A 23,801-nucleotide genomic window follows, 5' to 3' on the forward strand; every position below is an offset into this window, starting at 1 on the left:
CTTTGTCATTTCCTCTGTGATTCCTGGGTTATTAGAAATTGTGCTTTGTTTCCAAATATTTGATTATTCCCACATACCTTTCTAGTTAACTTCTACCGTATGATTTTAGATCTTTCAATTTATTGAGACTTTAAAAAAATTTTTTTTAACGTTTTTTATTTTTGAGACAGAGACAGCACGAGCTGGGGAGGGGGAGGGAGAGAGAGGGAGAGGGGGAGAGAGAGAGAGAGAGAGAGAGAGAAACAGAAACAGAATCTGAAACAGGCTCCAGGCTCTGAGCTGTCAGCACAGAGCCTAATGCAGGGTTCGAACCCACGAACCACAAGATCATGACCTGAGCAGAAGTCAGATGCTTAGAGCCACCCAGGCGCACCTAATGAGACTTTTTTTGAGGCTCAGAATAATGGTTTTGTGAATGTCCCATGTTCATTGGAAAAGAATATTCTGCTGGTTTAGGACATGTTGGTTGATCGTGTGTTCAAATGTTCTGTAACTTAACTGGTTTTTTGTTGTTCTGTTTATTTTCTGTCAGTTACTGTGAGAGAAACATTAAAATCTTAAAAATGATCGACTGTTTTCCTTTCTGTTTTTTAAGTGCTTGATTTCATTTATTTTGAAGCTGTGTGTGTGTGTGTGTGTGTGTGTGTGTGTATGTGTATGTATGTATAGACCTAATTACAGTATGGGGGCGGGGGGCTCCCACACACTCACAAAATTTCCAGACATCAGTTAGATGTCCTACAATTCAATTCTGACACTGTCTACTTAGACATAGCATCTGATTCTACAGATGAAGGGCTCAGTCCTGCAAGATTGCCTCCTCTCCCCTTCAGATGCCAGTAAACAGATATAGGTTGTTCTCTGGGGTTCTGACCAACTTGGTATAGTTGGAAGGTTCAAATGACCCCTCTTTGTGTTTGATTAATTTGCTAGAGTGACTCACAGAACTCAGGGAAACATTTTATTTACTAAATCACAGTTTATTACAAGGTTGTAACTTAGGAATGGCCAGATGGAAGGGACACGTGAGGCTAGATACATAGGAAAGAGTTTGGAGCTTCTGTACCCTGTCCAGGTGCTCCACTCTACCTGCATCATTTTGTATTCACCAACTTGGGAGTCCTCTGAACCCTGTCCTTTTGGATTTTTGTGGTGGCTTTGTTACATAACTGCGATTGATTAAATCATTGGCATTTGTTGATTAATTCATCCAGTAGCCCCTCCTCCCCAAAGGTCAGAAGGTAGTGGGGCTAATATTCCAGTCCCCTAATCATATAGTTGGTTCTCCTGGCAACCAGATGGTCCCTATCTTTAGGTGCTTTCTTAAAGTCACCTCCTTAATATAAGACACCTTTATAGTTCTAACTTAGGAAATTCTGATGGTTTTAGGATCTCTCTGCTAGAAACAGAAGACCAAATTAGGTTTTTTATTATAAATCACATTGTATTTACAGTTGTTAACATCCTCCTAATGAATCCACTCTTTTAACATTATGAAACAGCCCTCTTTATCCTTGGTAATATATTACTTGTTCTGAATTCTGCATTTTCCATTATTACTAGCCACTCACTGTATCCTTTTTTTAAAACATTTTTTAATGTTTTATTGATTTCTGAGAGAGGGAGAGAGAGAGTGTGAGCAGGGGAAGGTCAGAGAGAGAAGGAGACACAGAATCTGAACAGTCTCCAGGACCCGAGCTGGCCGTCAGCACAGAGCCCGATGCAGGGCTCAAACCCATGAACCGCGAGATCATGACCTGAGCCGAAGTCGGACCCTTAACCGACTGAGCCACCCAGGCACCCCAGTCAGTGTATCCTCCTTTCGATTAATACTTTTGTGGTATATCTTTGTCTTTTTAGTTGTAACCTAGCTGTAACCCGTTTTTAAAGTAAGCTTCTTACAGATAGCATACAGTTGCATTTTCTTTAATTGTAGTTATTAGAATGTTTACACTTAACATAGTATCATTCTCAAAATGTTTGGATTTAAATCTGCCATACTGCTATTTTACTTTCTGTTTTTTTCACACTTGATTTTTGTTTCTTTTATTTATCTTTTTATTAAAAAGTAGTTGCTGTGGAGTTTATAATATACATCATTTTTAAAACATTTATTTTGAGAGAGAGAGAGAGAGCAGAGGATGGGTGAGGGGCAGTGAGACAGGGAGAGCGAGAATCCCAAGCAGGCTCTGTGCTGTCAGCGTAGAGCCCTACACAGGCTCAAACTCATGAACCGTGAGATCCATGACCTGAGCCGAAATCAGGAGTCAGATGCTCAAGCCAACCAACTGAGCCACTCAGGTGCCCTTATAATATACATCTTTAACATTATGCTCTACTTTTGAATAACATTGTGGTGGTTCCCTCATAGTGCAAGATCTTGACAACATACATCATTCTCATATTTGTGCTGCTGTTGTCATACATTTTACTTCTATGTACATATTATATACCCCACAATACATTGTTGCTATGTTTATGTTAAGTAGTTAATTCTAAAGATACTTAAAAATGAGAAAAAAGTCTTTTATATTTACATACAAATTTACCTTTTTGGTGATTTTCATTTCTTAGTCTAGAGCCAAATTTCCATATAGTACAATTTTCAAGGCATTTTCCTTGATGCTTGAAAGATATTTTTACTGGGCACAAGACTTGTTGAGGTTGAAGTAACCTTTGAGGATATATGGATTTTAGGTTGAGGTTGAAGGTTGAGGTTGAAGTAACGGATATATGGAGTTTAAATTTAGGGTACAGATGAGGCATTCAGTGTTGGTGGAGAAGCACTGAAGGGCTCTAGCTAGGCTGGTCCTTGGATCTTGTGGATGTTGTCTAGCTTGGAATGATATGGATAGAGGATTGATGGTATCATTTATAACGAAGTGATAACACCGTAAAAGGTCAGTGGGTTGGAGAAATAAGGACTGGGTTTCAGAGTCATCCCTGAAACTACCATATGACTCTTTTGCCCTCACTTTTATTTTTTTAAGTTTTATTTACTTACTTAATCCCTGTACCAAATGTGGGGCTCGAACTCACAACCCCTAGATCAAGAGTCGCATGTTCCTCTGAGTAAGCCAGCCAGGTGCCCCATGCCCTCACTTCTAAGACAATTATAACATTAATCATTATCATAAAACATACACACAACTCAGAAAGACAGTACAATGTATCATTGTACTCTTTTGAGAACCTCTCAAGAAACATACTTTAAGGTAGAGTGAGATTTTCTTAAAGGCATATTTTAAAGTTTTAGGTATGAAATATGTATGTAAGGCAGTAAAAGATCGTAATCATTAGAATCTTAAGGGGCAGAATAAGCAAAACTCTGTGTCTCTCTTCATTACTAATGGTCAAGTTTTATTAATGTTTGCTACTCTTTAAAAAAAACTTTTAATGTTTATTTTTGAGAGAGAAAGACAGAGTATGAGCTGGGTATGGGCTGAGAGGGAGACACAGAATCCGAAGTAGGTTCCAGGCTCTGAGCTGTCCATGCAGAACCTGATGGCGGGGCTCGAACTCACAAACCATGAGATCATGACCTGAGCTAAAGTCGGAGGTTTAACTGACTCAGCCACTCAGGTGTCCCTGTTTATCATTTTCTGTCTTTAATATATATTTGATATTAAAATCTTTTTAATGTTTAGTTTTGAGAGAGAGAGAGAGAGAATATGAGTTGGGGAGGGACAGAGAGATAGGGAGACACGGAATCTTAATCAGAATCCTCTCTCTGCCCCTCCCCAACTCACATTCTGTCTCTCAAAACAAATAAACATTAAAAAAAATAAAAAGTACATAAACTAACCTTAAATAACCAGTTGTGGAAAATTGCAGTTATCTACTATAATTTTCAAGGAAAAGACTAATGATTGGTAGCATGATAAGAACTGAAGATGATGATTTACTGATAACTTCTTAGACTTCAAATTTCAATAGTATAAGATACTTTTTTAGGATAGGGTTAAGATTAGGTAAATGAAATATAGGATGTGTGGTACCCTGATTTTATGACTGAACTTTGAAAATTCAGTTTACATTAATTTAAATTCTGTAGACTTTAAAAGGATTTTCATTGTTTTTACCTCGTGTAAGTCTGTTATACTTGGAGTTTTTACTGTTTTAGATTTAGAACGACTGGTTTCATCACCCATCAAATGATTTGATCATCCACCAAGTACTTGACTTCCCTAGGGTCAGTTCATTAAGAGTTGTTAAATAAAAAGTTGTTACAGGCCTTGCGCCGGATCTGTAGTTTTTCTAGAGCTTTTTTTTCCTTAAATAAATTCACATGGAATCCTGGATAGAAAAGAGATGTTTGTTTTTATATATTTTATAAATTAAGATTTCAGAGAAATTCTATCAGTTTGGAATTTATCCATGAAATAAGACTTCTCAAAAGAAAAATTTGAATTGGCTGCCTTACATTGAACCCACCTTCCTATATTGTTTTATTTTAGTTGTACGGCATATAGAAGATCTAGGTGTAAATGCTAATAAGTGTTTGTTCTTTTTCTTTTTAACAACTTTACAGTCTCAGGAAGCTATTTAAATAGACGTGGCAGGAGAAACTTTACTCTGAGCTCTGTCCCAAAATGAATTTACCCAGCAAGACAGAGCATTGACAGTCTCTGGTATTTTAAAATTAGGTATGCAATATGTATAGGGCATTAAAAATATTTAAAATAAATTTTAGTCAAGTGTCTGTATAAGTCTTAATGTCAAAGACCCTACTTAGGCCTGTTTGATTTGAGAACTCTTTGTATCATACTGTATAACTTTTTTCTTATCAAAAAACTATAATTTATAGATTTAGATAATTGGTTTCAGGCTTATTTCCCTGTTTTTTGACTCAAAATATTTTAAAGATATTTGTGCCAATTTTGTGACTAATTATTATTTATTTATTTTTTTCCAGGGAAATGAGGCAAGTTATCCTTTGGAAATGTGCTCACACTGTAAGTCAGATATTCTTGTTATCAAGAATTTATTTTATTTACACATTTCTCTCTATATGTATATATCATACACCTCTGTATATCTACATAGTAAAGTTAGCCCTTAACTGTTTAAAATGAGTAATGAATTTGGCTTCTAGTCTTTTTAAGTTATCACAGTAGGGAACTTTTTTTTTTAATAGAGTGCTCTTTATTATGTATACTGTGCTGTAGTTACAAATCAGCCCTAAATCTCAGTGGTGTAATCCAACAGAAGGTTTTCAGATTAACAAAGTTTCAAGTAAATAGTTACTTTGTTTATCCTTTGGTGATATAAAATAAAGTGTTTGTTGAAGGCAAAACTTCAGTAGACCAAGTTGCTATTGGAAAAAGAAGTTTCTCGGGAATGAGGAGTATAAGAAGTGTGGGTGGTCTGGTTCTTTCTGAGTGTACTAGAGAATGTGAAGAAAGAAAATGACATGTTTTGAAATTCTTGATTTAAGGATCAGTCCGAGCACTAGGGAGTTTAAATAAAAATCATAAAGTCTGTTGTGTGGAAGAGCAATGATTGGGAAATGGAGAGATCCTTTAGAATTGGAATAGGGACGCTTGGTAAATTTAGAGGTCCCAGGATCCCCAAACAGTTTTGAACCTTCCTTGCCCCTTCTGTCTGATGTAGCTGGTCCTTCCCTGTTTGGAGACATAATCTTGCAATGAATTGTCACTTCCTTTGCGCATCACCTTCCCAGTTGCTCTTTGTTTCATTAGTCTCCTTTCTTTTCCCAAAACCTGTGTTAATTTCATTCTCTTCAACACCTTTGCTTGCTTAATGAGCTCTGGGTAGAATGCTGTTCCATCAGCTCTTTATTTGACTTTGTTGTCCTTCAGCTGTCAGCATAAATGTCATCTCTTTGGAGATGTTTTTTCTCTCTCTGCTTAGATTCTCTGTCATGAATAGTACCCCATTTATTTTCTTTATAGCAGTTATAGTAAGCTAAAATTATTTATTAATCATTTTATCATACATTTTGTAACTTTTACAGTTTGTTTTTAAATGCTAATTTATTTATTTTGAGATAGAGTGTGTGAGCCAGGGAGGGGCAGAGAGAGGGAGAGAGAATCCCAGGCAGGCGCCAAGCTGTCAGCACACAGCCTGATGCAGGACTCGATCCCATGAATTGTGAGATCACAACCTGAGCATACACTGTTCACAAATAATGTATACACTGTTAAAGCTGCCCCTTTCAGTTTTATCCTCTGAACTCAGTAATAAGTCTTCTTTCTTATGACTTCATCTCTACTTTGATGAAACTGTTGAGCCTTATCACTAAAAATCTGTAGTTGTCAGCGATTGTTCATCTATCTATGAATCTATCTGAGTTCTTCTGTTACCCAGTTATAGGTTTTTTTCTCTGTTCCCTATTTGGTTCTCTAGCATAAAATGTGCTTTTATAATATTTTACACATGATTTGGATGAATTTCCCCAAAGTGAACTTGTCTACGTTAAAACCACCACTTTTCTCTCATCCACATATTGTAGTACATTTGTTGTGTCATTAAAAAACTACTTTAAAATTTTTTTAAATGTTTATTTGTTTATGAGAGAGAGAGAGCCAGAGACACAGTGCGAGTTGGAGAAGAGCAGAGAGAGAGGGAGACACAGAATCTGAAGCAGGCTCCAGGCTCTGAGCTGTCCGCGCAGAGCCTGATAGGGGGCTTAAACTCACAGTGAGATCATGACCTGAGCCGAACTTGGACACTCAACCGACTGAGCCACCCTAAAAAAAATTTTTTTGATGTTTATTTATTTTTGAGAGAGACACAGAGTGCAAGCAAGGGAGGGGCGTAAAGACGGAGAAACAGAATCGGAAGCCGGCTCCAGGCTCTGAACTGTCAGCGCAGAGCCCAGTGCATGGCTTGAACTCTGGAATCGTGAGGTCATGACCTGAGCCAAAGTGGGGACTCCCAACTGACTGAGAGACACCAAGTTGCCCCTAAAAAACTTCTTTATATTATTGGAAGAGCTTAGTGTTATCTGTGAATAGCTATGATTATAGATAAGAATGTTAAAACTAATTTTTAAAAAAATTTATTTATTCTTGAGAGAGAGAGAGAGAGTGCAGGAGCTGGGGAGAGACAGAGAGGCAGAGGGAGAGAGAGAATCCCAAGCAGGCTTTGTAGTGTCAGTGGAGAGCCGGACATGGGGCTCAAACTCACAAACATGAGATCGTGACCTGAGCCAAAATCAAGAGTCGGATGCTCATTGACTGAACCACCCCAGTACCCCTGTTAAAACTGATTCTTGGGGCGCTTCACTATTTATACTTCTCTGTAAGTTCAGGTTAAATGATAACACGCCTTCTCAACTCTTCAAGATTCACCTCAGTTGTGTGCTCTTGATGGGGCCTTATGTAATTGTCCCAAGCTTGAGTGGTCTCAGCTCTTCAGGTAGTTACTGTCTGTTTTGTTCTTTTAGTATTTACCTTAAAAAAGGTAAGAAGATTTGGGGCGTGTGGGTGGCTCAGTTGGCTGAATGTCCAACTCAGCTCAGGTAATGATTTCATGGTTTGTGGGTTTAAGCCCCACGTCCAGCTTTGTGCTGACAGCTCAGAGCCTTGGAGCCTGCTTCAAGTTGTGTGTGTGTGTGTGTGTGTGTGTGTGTGTGTCTCTCTCTCTGCCCCTCCCCCACTCATGCTCCATGTCTCTCAAAAATGAATAAACATTAAAAAAATTTTAAAAAAAGGTAAGAAGATTAGAAATTATATTCTGTAAGGTACTATTTTCAACCTTGCGATATACGGAGAAAGTAAGCAACCACAAAGTACTTACAGTCTGGCTATTGGGTAAAATTATTACAGTACAAGTAAACCATTATGAAAAATAGAAACAAAAGTTCTAAGGAGGGAAAACTACTTTTGGTTAAAGAAGTTAAGAGCTTTTTGTGGGTGGGGTGATGCTTGAAATTGGTTTTGAAAGCTATATAGATATTTGAATGCTGATTAATTCTTTACCTGTCTGGTCCTGTTTCTTTTTCAGTCTCCTTAAATTCCATCCTGGTCTTCAACATTCTATCCAGATCCCCTACATGATCCTTTCCAGTACTTTGCTTTTAATCAATGCCTTGTCTTCTGAGTCTTAAGAAACCTGAAACCATTTTAAGTATTGTCCTCCTTATGCCCCTCCACCTTCTACCTCTGCCTGCCAATTTTCCCAGTCCCATTCATGCTTAACTGACTCCTGTCAGTGTCAGAGTTTGGATTATACCCCCTTATTTGAGGTTAGCCTCTTTACTTGTCCTTTTAACCTCATCCAATCTCATCAATAGGACCTTATTTTGTTTCTCTGTCTTTTCCTATATGTCTTAAGCTTCTTTATCTCTTCAGTTTACACATATAATCAGCTATGCTTTCATTCTGATCCTTCATGTACCTCCTAGTTTTTCTTCACTTTTTCTATTTGAGCTTCTCAAAAAAAGAACATATACTGTGCAGTTATCTCCATTTCCTTATTTCTTTTTTTTCAACTTTAATTTACTTAAAAAAATTTTTTTTAAATGTTTTATTTATTTCTGAGAGAGAGAGAGAGACAGCGTGAGCAGGAGAGGGTCAGAGAGAGAGAGGGAGATACAGAATCTGAAGCAGGCTCCAGGCTCTGAGCTAGATGTCAGCACAGAGCCCGATGCGGGGTTCGAACCCACGAACCGTAAGATCATGCCCTGAGCTGAAGTCGGATGCTTCACCAACAGAGCCACCCAGGCGCCCCAACTTTAATTTACTTTTAATGATTTATAGTATTAGATTTTAGAGTAAAAGAAGGCAGTAATGAAACATCTACTGACAAAATGCAGTTGCATAGTTTGGTTAAATGTAAGAATAGTGCCTCTTTACACTATAGAAAATAGCCCAGCCAATAAACAAAACAACATAGATCAAAGACTAAAATTTTACTCTTCCAGTCAAGTCAGGTCATTTAATCTGTCACTACAGATTAAATCTGTACAAATCTGTAGTGACAGATTAAATGTGTTAAATTTCATAATGAGCATAATTCTGAATCTCAGAATACCCTAGAGATGAAGACATAGTAAATATTTCTAAATTTAACAGTGGTGAAGAAATTTAATAGATCATATCAAAAACTAACAAAAACACTTATATTACGAAAAAGAAGTCTCGCTACAGGTTAATGATAAATACTGTATACCTAAGTTCAAATTCTAGCTCTACCTTTTACTAGCTTTGTGACCTTGGACAAGTTTTTTTAACTTTTTAATAACTTTGGTTTCCTCATCTATAGCATGGAAATAGTACCTATTATATAGACTTGTTAAGATTTAGTTAATACATGTAAACTGCTTTAAACAATGCCTGCAACTTACTAAGTACTATAAAGTGTTTGCCAGTGTCATTAATTTAGAACAGCAGTATTCTGGATGTTATGCTGTTGTCAAGACCAAGACAAGAACTTTTAATTAGCAAGTTATGCTCACATAGTATCCATTTCCTTATTTCTGCTAATTTCTTGGCTGGCTGCAATCTGGCTTTTATTTTTTACTACTCTAATGAAACTGTTATTATTAAGGCAAACTTCATTGTATTGACACATTGCTCATTTGCCAAGCCTGATGGATTAAAAAAATGCTGTAAAATCATTTGTGACATTTGGGAAAATTGAAGCATGATTTTTTAATATCAAGGAGTTAATTATTAATTAATATTTTTTCAAGTAGTGTTGTGATGTTTTTAAAAAGAATTATTTTTTAGAGATAAAAGGAAATGATATGTCTGGGATTTGCTGTAAGATAATTGAAGTGGGTGTATAAATAAGATTTCTCACATGTTAATGGGTGAAAAGTTGGATGATAGGTATATGGAATTCATTAAACTAATCTCTCATCTTTGTATGTGTTTGAAACTTTCTGATATTAAAAGTTTTTTTATTTTAATATTAGCGCAAGGAGGGGAAGGCAGAGAGAGGGGGGCAGAGGATCAGAAGCAGGCTCCATGGTGACAGCAGAGAGCCTGATATGGGGCTTGAACTCATGAACCTTGAAATCATGACCTGAGCCGAGTCAGATACTCAACTGACTGAATGAACCACCCAGGCGCCCCAGAGAGGTTTTTTTTTTTTTTTTTTCTCTCAAATGAATGGAAAAAAGGAGAGGGAAGGAACTAAAAGTAGTATGAGAAGTAAAATTAATTTATAGTTAAGTATGGCATATGCATCACAGCAAGCTTTAATAATAAGCTGATTTTCACCAATAAAGAAATTGAGGCATTGACAGTAAAAGCGTAAGTGCAATACCTGGCATAGAACAGATGCTGAATAAATATGTTGACTGGATAAGCTAGTAAGAGCTCAGAGCTGGACTACATAGGTAACTACCGGGATAATTTTAAAGGCTGTACCTTTAAGAAAATCCAGTGGTTACCAGTCACCCCATTTATTTTCATAAATAATCACAACAAATGCTTATATGGCATTGAACATGTGTCAGGCACTATTCTAAGTACCTCCCATATATTAACCTTTTTAATTTTTTTTTTAATGTTTATTTTTGAGAGAGGGAGACAGAGAGACAGAGTGTGAGTGGGGGAGTAGCAGAGGAGAGACACAGAATCTGAAGCGGGCTCCAGGCTCTGAGCTGTCAGCACAGAGCCCGACATGGGGCTAGAACTCACGAACCGTGAGATCATGACCTGAGCTGAAGTCGGACGCTTAACCGACTGAGCCACCCAGGCGCCCCTTAACCTTTTTAATCTTTAACAATAGCCTCATGAAAGACGTTTACTTTCCATGTCATATAGATGAGAAAACAGAGGCAAAGAGACCTTCAATAACAGACTTAAGGTCACATAACAGTAGGAAAAGTAACAAAACCATGAGTTGATCTCAAGTAGTCATGCTCCAGAGTCTTTTTTTGTTTGTTTGTTTATATTAGAGAGACAGGGTGCAAGTACATGAGTGGGGGCGGGGAAGAGACAGACAAGGAGAGAGGAACAGAGGATCCCAAGTGGGCTGTGTGCTGACAGCAGAGACCTTGAATTCCTGAACCTTAAAATTATGACCTGGGCCAAAGTCAGACGCTTAATGGAACAAGGCACACGCAGGCACACCATAGTTATATTTTAAATCACAATGCTATACACTCTTCCTTATAGTAAATATTACAAGATTAATGTTATGTTTGTGTTTATGTGAATGATTTTAGGCAAAACTGGATTGTCTAATATGTAGATAAGTATTCTTTTATTATGAGTGTCTCTCAATTCAGTGTTTACTTCTTCCTGAGTTGCATTATTCTAGGCCATTGTTACTTTGTTGTCTGTTGGCCAACCTGTGTAGACCAGGAAATATATACTCTATTGGGTGATGTGTTCACATTTGGGACCTTAGTTGTTACTTGGCATGGTATCTTGGAAAAGTGACTGAGTGCAAGATACTACTTTAGATAGTTTAAGCAGAGGACTAAAATGGAATAGTTGGAGGTATGTGTGGAAAATCAGATTCAGCTAATTTTTACTGCTGATAAACCAGTAGAATTCTGAATGTTTTTGATAAAATTGGTAAACATAGGGCTTATTTTGTAGACTGAATGTAGATGAATAAAATAAACAAATTTTCTTTCATTAGAAGGTGACCCAAGAGAAGCTTGGCAGATTCTGAAGGCATGTCTTTTGCATAAGGAACTATCTGTAGAAACCTAGAAGACATCATTAGCCTATAGGACTCTGCTCTCATTTTGAGTAAACAGTCTCATAGTCAAGCAATTTTGTTTCTGATTTGACTATTTACAGGTTACCTGAAAGTGTAGAGATACTGACTTTGTGCTGTTAATTTTTGCTCTCAATCAGATGGTCTCAGGGAAATTTACCTGTACATATTCTTTAGGTCTAGTTTTTCTTTGTTATGAAAACAAAACTTTTTCAGAGAAAAAGTTCATCTAAAGTTAATTTCCTTTTTCTGCGTACCTTTTTTCCTTATTTGGACTAACGTAATTTCATTCAGTTTTTAAATAATAATGTGTTCTAAAGCGTGGTTTCTGGTTGGCTGTCAAACCTTTATTCATCATCTCAGAATTCTTTGGAGGAAACCTTTTTAATATTTATATATAGTAAATTCAGTTTGAATGTGCAGAGGTGAAAATAGTAAAACATTTTATTCCTAAAATGCCATTATTATTTAAAAAAAATTTTAATGTTTATTTTTTAGAGAGAGAGAGAGTCTGTGTGAGTGGGGGATGGGCAGAGAGAGAAGGAGACAAAGAATCTGAAACAGGTTTTACACTCCAAGCTGCAGCCCAATGTGGGGCCAGACTCAGGAAATGTGAGATCATGACATGAGCCGAAGTCCGACACTTAACCAACTGATCTGCTTAGGGGCCCCAAAGCTATTTATTACTAAACTTTTTTTGTGATTAACTTTGAAATTGACTACTGTATTTGTTACTTTGATTAAAATATTCATAAATTCATGTCTCATAGTTCATGTTTCTTAATCTACCAGCTGTGATTTACCATTTACTTAATTATTTAATGATCCTGAACTCTGTTTTATCTAGTCCACTGAGAACTAGTTGTATTCTGCTTTCTTTCAGTAAAGGCTTAGAGGTGAGCAATGAAGAGAGGGATAAAAAATTTTCTAGGGGTGCCTGGGTGGCTCAGTTAAGCAGGTAAGTGTCGGACTCTTGTTTTCAACTCAGGTCATGATCCCAGGGTTGTGAGATCCAGCCCCTTTCTGGCTCTGTGCTGAGTGTGGAGTCTGCTTGGGATCTCTCTCCCTCTCTCATTGCCCTTCTCCTGCTCATGTGCATTTTTTTCTCTCAAAATAAATAGACATTAAAAAAAAAAGATTTAGAAGTCTTCTAAAGTATAGTGTCTGACTTGAACATCTAGGTTTTGAGTTGTTACCTTGATTTGCTTTTATATATGTCCCTCTTCTACAGATCCCTGGATTGTTTTCTGGTCCTAAATATTTTGGTTTGCAGTAGTAGTCTTGGGGCATCTGGGTAGCTCACTCCGTTAAAGTGTCTGACCGGCTCAGGTTGTGATCTCATGGTTTGTGAGTTTGAGCCCCACGTTGGACTCTGTGCTGGCAACTCGGAGCCTGGAGCCTGCTTCAGATTCTGTGTCTCCCTCTGTCTCTGCCCCTCCTCTGTGCACACTCTCTGTCTCTGCCTCTCTCTGTCTCTCTCTCTCTCAAACACTAAAAATTAGATTTTAGAAGTAGTCTTAAAAAGTGAGGGTGCAAAAATAAAAAAGTGAGGGTGCTAGACTATCCAGTGTTGGTATCGCAGCACTTAAAAATTTGTAGTCTTAACAGTGAAGTCTCACTGTTGTAGTTTGTGAGCCTACTACAAATTAGAATAATTTTGTAGTTGATAAAGAGAAGTCCGTTACTTTAGCTGGTGAAAAGACCTAGCCATCCAGTTAGCAGAAGTATTATAAATTCTTGGATCTCCTTCAGATTGTTAGAACAAAGAATAAGGAAAAATATACCAAAAAAGAAAGCTTTGTGGCACAAATACAGAGAGTAATAGTAACTGCCTAAAAGAAATTTCAAGAGATGTAGTAGATAAAAATAGAAGCAAAACTAATCAGTGAAATAGGAGAAAATTTCCCTCACCTGAAAAATCAAATCTTCTGATTGAAAGAGCATTCTGATTACCAAGAATTTTAGATGAAATAAGATCGACTTTAGTCTCAACTTCTTTGGAATTTTAAAATTCCAGGAGTAAAAAGAAAATCTTAACAGCTGCTAGATCTAGGGGGAGAAATTGCCTAAAAAGAATAGTTTATTGGCATTGGATTTCTTAGATAATAGAAAGCAGTGGAGCAATTTATTTAAGATTCTGAGTTCCTAAATCTAGAATTTGATACCAGCTAAATGATTATTCAGGTGTGAAATCAAATTAAAGACGAAAAATTTTCAGAAATTTAAGGATTTTTGGGAAATTTACCTTTCATAAGTTCTTGAATATGTACTCAGAGAAATGAAATAGAAGTGAAAGAAGATGAGGTCCATGAAACCAAATCTCTAAAACACCAATGAAAATCACAGGATAACAACTATTCCTATGGGCCTAGAAAGAAGTTGGTACACATTAGAGCAAGAAGCCAGAATTATCTGTAAAGAGTCTTCAAGAAAAAAGAAAAGCCATTATATAAATTGTGTGCTGGAATTTCTTTTCTTTTTTTCCTTCTGGGAATTTCTTTAGGTAAAAGGCAAATCAAGAAAAGGAGAGACTGTAGTATGACATTACTGATGACAAACCACATTAAGCTCTGGAGCAACCATAAAATCTTGAATAATTGGTGCTAAAAGTAAAAGAAGACTCTTAAATATGCATTCTTAAAATTTCATATTTTGGGGAGAGTTGGAGAGTGATACAAAGCTTAAAGAAAAGTGCAACTAAGTGTTTAAATGCAGCATAACATATGAATATGATCCCAGGGTTGTGCAGTCGAGCCCTGTGTCGGACTCTGTGCTGTGTGAAGCCTGCTTGAGATTCATATTCTCTCCCTCTCTCTCTCTCTCTCTCTTCTCTCTCTCTCTCTCTCTCTCTTTCTGTNCCCTGACCTCCTTCCAGGAAAACCTGGAGAATATGATGTGTAATGAATGGGTTGGGATTAGATTTGACTCACAAAACATTGGAAATCTTTAAGAGCTTTGTCTTTTCAGTAAGGCATGTTACTGGCCTATATAGTGTACACATAGGTTAAAAAAACAAAGTATATGGGGCGCCTGGGTGGATCAGTCGGTTAGGCTTCTGACTTTGGCTCAAGTCATGATCTCAGAGCTCCTGAGTTTGAGCCCCACATCGGGCTCTGTGCTGACAGCCTGGAACCTGCTTTGAATCCTCTGTCCCATCTTGCTCTTTGTCCCTCCCCCACTCTCACCTTTTCTCTCTCTCAAAATAGACTTAAAAAGAAAAGTATGACTTGGTTATTAATAATAATGAGAAAACTTGAAGATGTGTTTTTAGGATCTTTTAAATACTGCTTTTTCAGTAGCTAATTGTCTATTTTTATTAGAACCACAGTGTAGATAAACCAAAAGGAGAAAAACAACAGCAAGACACACACCTTAAGTAGGAAAACCAGTATTGTATAAGCTGGAGAACATCTCAGATCTGTGGGGTTTTTTTATTTCTTTGAGGTGAGAACATTCTTACTGTTCTCTTTTGTCCATACTTGCCTGAAAATGCAGGTTGAGGAACAGCAGTGTTTAATATCTCTTAGCTTAATCTTCTGTACTAACTATTCAAATGGAACTAACATAGGAAAAGAAATTAGATTAGAAAGTATTTCAAGAAATGCTGTCACTCAGTTTTGCCATTAAGCTTTACAGCATTTGGCAACTTAAATAAGTCTCGGAGTCTGTTTCCTCATCTTGAGTTTTCATCTCTAAGGTTTATTCCAACAATTTATATTATATGACAATATTTTTCTTAATCTGTTAGCTCTGCAAACAATTTTAAAAAAGAATTTTAAGATTATTTTAACTGTGTAGCTTATTTGGACATTTTTGGATAACATTCATTTGCCTGAGTGAGTTCTGGTGTGGTGGATCATTTTGGATCATGTCTTTTTATGAGATAGGAGGAAGTCTGTGAAACATACAGTATTCACATTTGGAAGAAACATTTTAGAAGAATACCCAATTACCAGTATCAGTAACAAAAGAACTGAAATCATTACAGAGCCTACAGATGTTAAAAGGATAGCAAAGGAATATTATGAAGAATTTTATGCCAATAAAGTTCTACACCTTAGATTAAATGGAAAAATTGAATCCAAAACAAATGCCTAAAACTGACACAAAAGAAGTAAAAAATCTTGATAGTATTATATCTATTAATGAAATTGAATTCTTATTTAAAAGTCTTCACATAAACAGGGTGCCTGGGTGGTTCAGTCAAATGAGCACCCAACTCTTGATTTCAGCGCAGATTATGCTCCCAGGTGGATCAAGCCTTCCATTGTGCTCTGTGCTGAGCATGGAGCCTGCTTAGGATTCCTTCATTCTCTCCCTCCCTCCCTCCCTCCCTCCTCTCTCTCTCCCTCCCCCTTTCCCCTCCCCCCCCCTTTTCTCTTTCTGTCTCCCTCTCCTCTCCTTGAGCATGCTGTCTCTCTAAAATAAAAATCTTCCCACAAAGAAAACCCTAAGCCAGATGGCTTTACTGGTAAATTCTAACAAACATTTAATGAAACAAGTCATCATCCAGATTCCTTCAGAAAATAAAAGCTAGCATTTATTACACTGTTAGCAGTACCAAAAATATAGAAAACTAGACCAACTTTCTGAATGTACATGTAAAAATCTTCAAATATTTGTAAATCACATCCCGCAGTATTGTAAAAAGGACAATAAAACATGACCAGGTGGAATTTATCCTCACTGTGATTTTAACTAAAAACATGTGGACAGAATAAAGGAAACATGATCTTAGCAATAGATGTAGCAAAATCTTTTGACAGTTCAGTGATAAATATGCTTAGCAAATTAGGAATAAAAGGGAACTAACTCAACTCTGGTAAAGCACCTGTAAAAAAAACCAAACCCTTTAATTAACACCATACTTAATGATGAAAGACTGAATGCATCCCACTTAAGATTGGGGAAAAAGCATAGTTTTTCACTCTGAACCAGTGTTGTTAAAATTGTACTATGGGCAGGTCATGATCTCATGGTTCGTGGGTTTGAGACCCACATCAGGCTCTGCACTGACAGTTCGGAGCCTGCTTGGGATTCTCTTTCTCCTCACTCTGTCTCTCTCTCTCTTTCAGAATACATACATACATATGTACGTACATACGTATGTACATACATGTATACTACTAGATAGAAGTCCTAGTCAATACATTAAGTCCAGATAAAGAAATAAAATATATTCAGATTAGAAAGGAAGTAGTACAATGTTGTCTTTATTTCTAGATGATGTCATTGTATGCATAGTAAATCATGAGTTACTAGAAATAAGTGAATTCAGCAATATTGTACAAGAACAGAATGCAGAAATCACTGGAAGTTTTACATAATTACAATGAATAATTGAGCAGTGAAACTGATAAAAATACCATATATAAAGAATAAAAATGAGATATTCATGTTACACATTTAACCAAATATATGTAAGATTAGTACATTTAACTATAAAGCCTTACTAAGAGAAATTATTAAAAAGATCTAAATGGAGATAACCACATCATAAAATGGAAGACTTAATACTGTTGAGGTATCAGTTCTGCTCTGATTGGTCTATAGATTCAAGTCAACCCCTATCAAACTCTCAGGCTTTTTGTAAAAGTTACCAAATTAATTATTAATTCCACATGGAAACATACGGGTCTTAGAAAAGCTAGAATAGTTTTGAAAAAGAAGACAAAGTATGAGGACAGTCCTTCCTGATTTAAGTATTTACTATAAAACGTAAGACTGGTATTGGCATAAGATGGACAAGTCTTTGAAACAGTAGAGGGTATATAGATCCATATAAATACAAATATATATTGTATGCTTAGCACAGAGCCCAGTGGAGGGCTTGATCTACCCTGGGAGCACTACCTGAGCTGAAATCAAGAGTTGGGTGCTCAGTCAACTGAGCCACCCAGGCGCCCCTGTTTGTGGGGAGATTTTTAAATAAGAATTCTATTTCATTAATAGATAAAATACTATTAAGATTTTTTACTTCTTTTGGGTCAGTTTGAGGTATTTGTTTTGGATTAAATTTTTCCATTTAATCTAAGATGTAGAACTTTATTTGCATAAAATTCTTCATAATATTCCGTTATCCTTTTAACAAATACACTGTAGTTTCACTGGTCAATATATAATATGATTTTTTAAATTTTTAGTTGAAATATAGTTGACATATATAACATTGTATAAATTTAAGTTGTACAGTGTTGATATGTGTAGTTGGTTTTTTACAAATGTGTCAAAGATACCATTTTAAGGGAGCCTTTTTAACAAAATGTAACAATTTCTATATGAAATAGAAATTTGCCTCTACCAATATTCCATATGTAAAAATTACATGGGTTATAGATTTAAACATAAAAGCTATAAAACTATGGAACTTTGAGGAGAATATGTAGGAGATAATCTTCATGCTGAGTTTACTCAAAGATTTAGTACACATAAAACATGAATCATAAAAGAAAGAATGGATTTCATCAAAATTGGACATTTTTGCTCTTTAAAAGATACCTATGAAAAGGTAGCTTACAGACTGGGAGAAAATACTTGAATTACTTACATGTGACAAAAGGACTTGTGTCAGTCAGTATACAGAGAGAATTTCACAACTCTTTCAGACAACCCAGTTTTATTTTCATTTTTGTTTTTAATTTTTGAGAGAGCATGAATAGGGGAGAGGCAGAGAGAGGGAGACAGGATCCGAAGTGGGCTGTGCTTACAGCAGAGAAGCCCCATGCAGAACTTGATCCCATGACTTGTGAGATCATGACTTGAGCTGAAGTCAGACGCTTAACTGAGCCACCAAGGCACCCCCAGACAACCCAGTTTTAAAAAGGTAAAATATTTCAACAGTTACCTTTCAGATGAAGATAGATGAATTGACAATAATCACTTGAAAAAGATGCTCAAGATCATTAGTTCTGAGAAGTGCAGATTAAAACTCTAATCACATATTGCTACCATCCACTAGAATGGCTCAACTTAAAAAGACTGACAATACCATGTGTTGACTAGGATGTGGAGTTCTTGGAGTTCTCATAGATTGATGGTGAGAGTGTAAAATGTTGCCCCGTTCTGGAAAACCTTTTGGCAGTTTCTGAAAGCTCAACATATAGCTTACCCTATGACCCTGCAAGTCCAGGAGAACATTTGTTTACAAAAAGACTTTATGAATATTCTTAGCAGCTTTATTTTTAATAATTCCAAACAGGAAACAACAGGTATGTTTAGTAACAGATGAATGCATTAAAAAAATTGTGTATATCTATAAAGTGGGCTATACTAGTCTGCAATAAAAAGGAACAAGCTACTGACATATGAAACAGCTTGAATCAGGGTACCTGGGTGGCTCAGTCAGTTAAGTGTCCGACTTCGGCTCAGGTCATGATCTCATGGTTCGTGGGTTCAAGCCCCGCGTCGGGCTCTGTGCTGACAGCCAGCTCAGAGCCTGTAGCCTATTGCAGATTCTGTGTCTCCCTCTCTCTCTGACAGCTCACGTGCATTCTCTCTCTCAGAAATAAATAAAACATTAAAAAAAATAAAAACAACTTGAATTAATGTGAAAAGTTAGATGAGAAAAAGAAGATAGAAGATTACACCTATATGATCCCATTTATATGAAATTCTAGACACAGTTACAGAAAGAAAGCAGAACAGTGGTTACCTGTAGTTGGTGGTAGGGGACGTGACTGACTGCAGAAGGGCTCGGGAACATTTGGGGCTGATGGAAATGTGCTTTTATCTTGATTGTAGTGATGCTTATGTAAGTGTATTCATTTGTCAAAACCTGTAGAACTATGTATTTAATAATATATTTTTGGAATGTTAGTTATTAAAGTTCGCTTAAAATTTATTAGCGTTTTATAACTTGATAATTATTTTGTTGGTGGTGATGTCTAGTTTTTTATTTGACAATTAACTTCATTTTAAAATTACATGGAAATTATAATCTAGAAACACCAGAAATGCACCTTGCCTCTTACATTAGAAAACTATGATATATTGCTAAAATCTAGACCTTTTAAGTATATGTAGGTTTTTCATTTGTAAGAAAAGACGGCACAAATTTGTGACTTTGTGTTCATATTTCATAAAATACTTTTTCAGGTTTCTCATAATATTGGTCGTGTTCTTTCTTTGCTTTAGTCTGTTAAACTATACCTTGTAGAATATAAATATTAAACTGCTAGTCCATATACAAGGTCAGTACAGAATTTGGGTGTTTTTTCCAGCTGCTTATCTGTGACTATCTCTACTGCGCCCTCTGGTGGTTTTTGCATCTTATTTGGGATAACATGAAAATTCACTTATTACCTTTGTAGGAGATAAATTTTATAAAAAAACCTTAATAGAAATTTGAAATTAAACTTTAAGTTGAGGAACCACCCAATATCTTCTTTTGATGACACTATAATGCTTTATTCTTGTGGTAGTCTTTATAAAAATTATTCAGTACCTGTTTTCCATAGGTTATTTTGTCATATCTGATGGCTCTTTCCAGAATATTTCTAAGATAGTGATTCTGAGATTGCTTACTAGAGTAATCTTTCCTAATAGTTTTCATTCTATAATACAGTTCTAAATATTCTGCCATACAAAAAAGAAAATTCTTGAAAATATCCTGTGTAGTCAAGAGGCTGGAATTCCAGAGGCTGGAATTATGGAAATGCTCAAAATGGGGGTTGTTGAAAAGTCATACAGGAGCCAATCTGAAGTGGTACCTAACTAAACAAAGCTGGAAAAATTTGACTGACAGAGACATTATTGAATTTTAGTTTATAGAATAAGTATTCTGTGAATCTATGCTAATATGAGTAATTGAATAAAGAAATAAATGGAGAAGGGACAGTTTTAAATTTTTTCTTAAATAGGAACATTTCAATGTAGAAGGAGAGAGGAGAAAAAAATCATTATTAAGCAAATACCATAGTGAATAAATCTTGCACACCAGAGCCACCTGTCTATGCTAAAATTAGTTTAGAGTTTTAGGAAAAATAAGATATCTGCAAAGTCTCAGAGTATTGTCCCCCCTTCCTGATACATTTTTAAAATATTTATTTAGGGGCGCATGGGTGGCTCAGTTGGTTAAGTGTCCGACTTTGGCTCAGGTCATAATCTCATCATCTGTGGGTTCAAGCCCCGCATCAGTCTCTGTGCTGACAGCTCAGAGCCTGGAGCCTGCTTCAGATTCTGTGCCTCACCCCCCCCGCCCCTCCCCCACTCGCCTCTGTGTCTGTCTCTCTCAAAAATAAACAAACATTAAAAAAATAATTTATTTATTTTGGGGAGAGAGAGCGAGCGTGTGCATGCATGCCAGTGGGGGAGGGGCAGAGAGAGAGACACAATCTGAAGCAAGCTCCAGGCTCTGAGCTATCAGCACAGAACTTGACATGGGGCTGGAACTCCGAAACCATGAGATCATGGATGTTTAACTGACTGAGCCACCCAGGTGCCCCTCCCCTGATATTTTTTAATACAAAGGGAAAGATGGTAGATTTATAGTACAGAAATCTGACGGACACCACCCTGGCCAAGTGATTAATGTTAGCATCACTAGCAAAAGACATTGACATTGTGAAGCCTTTGATAACAATGTGCTGATAAGGACATACCATTTCTATGGTATTTTTGTTCCGAGTGCCCAGATTTATACTAGTCATAAGATAATATCAGCAAGCTCAAGCTGAGGGACATTTTACAAAATACAGGAATAAAAGTTTCAAGGTCAGAAAAGACAAAGGAAGAATTAAGAGCTGTCATAAGTTAGAGGAGACTAAGGAGAAATTTAAAAGTCACAATAATAAAGAGTTCCCAAATACCCCTCAGCTAGCTTCCTCTAATGTTAATGTCTCATATAGTACAGTTACCAAAATCAGGAAATTAACATTGGTACAAACTGTTAAACTGCATATTTTAGTGAAAAAACTGGTGACATTTGTAAAGTTCTTTTCCGGGATTCTAAACAGGATCCTCCTACATTTAGTAGTTTCTTTCAAAGTATTATTACTGCTAGGATTTGAAAAGACTTAATTTATTTTGTTTTTATTATTAGATGATTAATAGACTACCAGTAAATTATCTGTAAATTGACTATTTAAAAGAATTTCCTCAAGGAGGAATAATCTTGTTGCTGTTGACTACTACACAGTTACTAAAGTTTGCCGAAACTTTATTTTTCTACCATTCTGCTTATTTCTTTTTGTTTTCGAGAAATCTCAGAATCACCTAAAAGAACTTAGACTTCAGAGTTGTTTTTCTTTTAACCCTAACAGTGGAGTAGTAGCTTGGCATGTATGTAGTAATAATAATAATGCTTTAGCAGTTGGAGACCTAGATGTCTTACATACTATTTTGGAATCTCTCTTATTCCTTTTTCTTAAAAAAATTTTTTTTAATGTTTATTTTTGAGAGAGTGGGAGAGAGAGACAGAGTGAGCCAGGGAGGGCAGAGAGAGAGGGAGACACAGAATCCGAAGCAGGCTTCAGGCTCTGAGCTGTCTGCACAGAGCCTGACACATGGCAAAAACTCACGAACTGTGAGATCATGACCTGAGCTGAAGTTGGACGCTTAACCCAATGAGCCACCCAGGCGCTCCATTCCTTATTTCTAAATGAGAAAAAAATATGAAGGGAGATGGTTATGTTTATTCATCTGAGGGAGTAATGAATATGCAACCTTCTGTCTCTTAGTATTATGTTACTCTAGTATTAATATGTCCAGTTGACCGTTTTTATTAAAATTTACTATAACTCTCTTTAGTAAATGGTATTGGGAAACTGGACAGCAATATGCAAAAGAAAGAAACTAGTCCACTTTTTTACACCATACACAAAAATGTATTCAAAATGGATTAAAGACCTAAATGTGAGACCTGAAATCATAGACATCCTGTAAGAGAGCACACAGGCAGTAATTTTTCTGACATTGGTCATGGTAACATTTTTCTAGATATGTCTCCCAAGGGAAAGGAAATAAAAGCAAAAAGAAACTGTTGGCACTATGTCAAAATAAAAGTCATGGGCAAAGTGAAGGAAACAACAAAACTAAAAAGCAGCCTGCTGAATTGGAGAAGATATTTGCAAAGGACATACCTGATAACGGGCTAGTATCCAAAATACCTAAAGAACTGATACAGCTCAACACCCCCCCCCCAAAAAAAACCCCAAATAATCCAGTTAAAAATGGGCAGAAGATATGAACAGACATTTCTCCAAAGGACATCCAGATGGCCAACAGATATATGAAAAGATGGTCAGCATCACTCATCATCAAGGAAATACAAATCAAAATTACAATGAGCTATCTCCTTATACCTGCCAGAATGGCTAAAAAAAAAAAAAAAAAAAAACACAAGAAACAACAAGTATTCATGGGGATGTGGAGGAACAGGAACCCTTTTGTACTTTTGGGGAGAATGCAAACTGGTGCAGGCACTGTGGGAAAACAGTCTGGCCTTTCCTTAAAAGGTTAAAAATAGAATTACCCTATAAGCAGTAATTGCACTACTGGGTATCAACCCCCCAAACACAAAAGGACCAATTCAGAGGGATATTATGCACCCCTCATTTTATAGCATTATTATTACAATAGCTAAATTATGGAAGGAGTCCTAAGTGTCCATTGATAAATGAGTGGATAAAGAAGAGATGGTGTGTGTATATACAGAGGAATACTGTTTGGCCATAAAAACAATGAAACCTTGCCATTTGCACAACATAGATGGAGCTAGAGTATAATGCTAAAAGAACTAAGTCAGTGAGAGAAGGACATACCATATGATTTCACATATATGTGGACTTTTAAGAAACAAATGAGCAAAGGGAAAAAAAGACACAGACCAAGAAACAGATTCTTAACTGTAGAGATCCAGAAGGAACGTAAGTGGAGGATGGGTGAAATAAGTGATGGAGATTAAGGAGGGCACTGGTCTGTGATGAGTATTGGGTGATGTATGGAATTGTTGAATCACTGTATTGTACATCTGGAACTAATATACCACTATGTACTATATTGAAATTAAAATAGAAACAAAAATATCAATGCAAAAAATAAAAATAAAATTTACTGTAGCAAAATGAGCTCTCTAAAAGCAAATTTTTTTTTTTTTTTTTTTTTTTTTTTTTTAAAAGGGATTGAGGCTTTAGTTATTACCATNTTTTTTTTGC

General features: G+C 36.3%; 1 protein-coding gene across 1 annotated transcript in view; it reads left to right on the top strand.

The window, feature by feature from the left end:
- The window catches only part of PPP3R1 (protein phosphatase 3 regulatory subunit B, alpha), a 64,116-nt gene that overhangs the window by 26,462 nt on the left and 13,853 nt on the right, over window positions 1-23,801 (top strand). The window contains exon 2 of the mRNA XM_077766393.1: window positions 4,916-4,955. Within this exon, the coding sequence (XP_077622519.1) occupies window positions 4,916-4,955 (40 nt within the window). The remainder of the gene's footprint in view (window positions 1-4,915; window positions 4,956-23,801) is intronic.

The sequence above is a fragment of the Crocuta crocuta genome, unplaced genomic scaffold (genome assembly GCF_008692635.1).
Source record: "Crocuta crocuta isolate KB4526 unplaced genomic scaffold, BGI_CrCroc_1.0 scaffold113, whole genome shotgun sequence".
In the NCBI taxonomy this organism is placed as follows: Eukaryota; Metazoa; Chordata; class Mammalia; order Carnivora; family Hyaenidae; genus Crocuta; species Crocuta crocuta.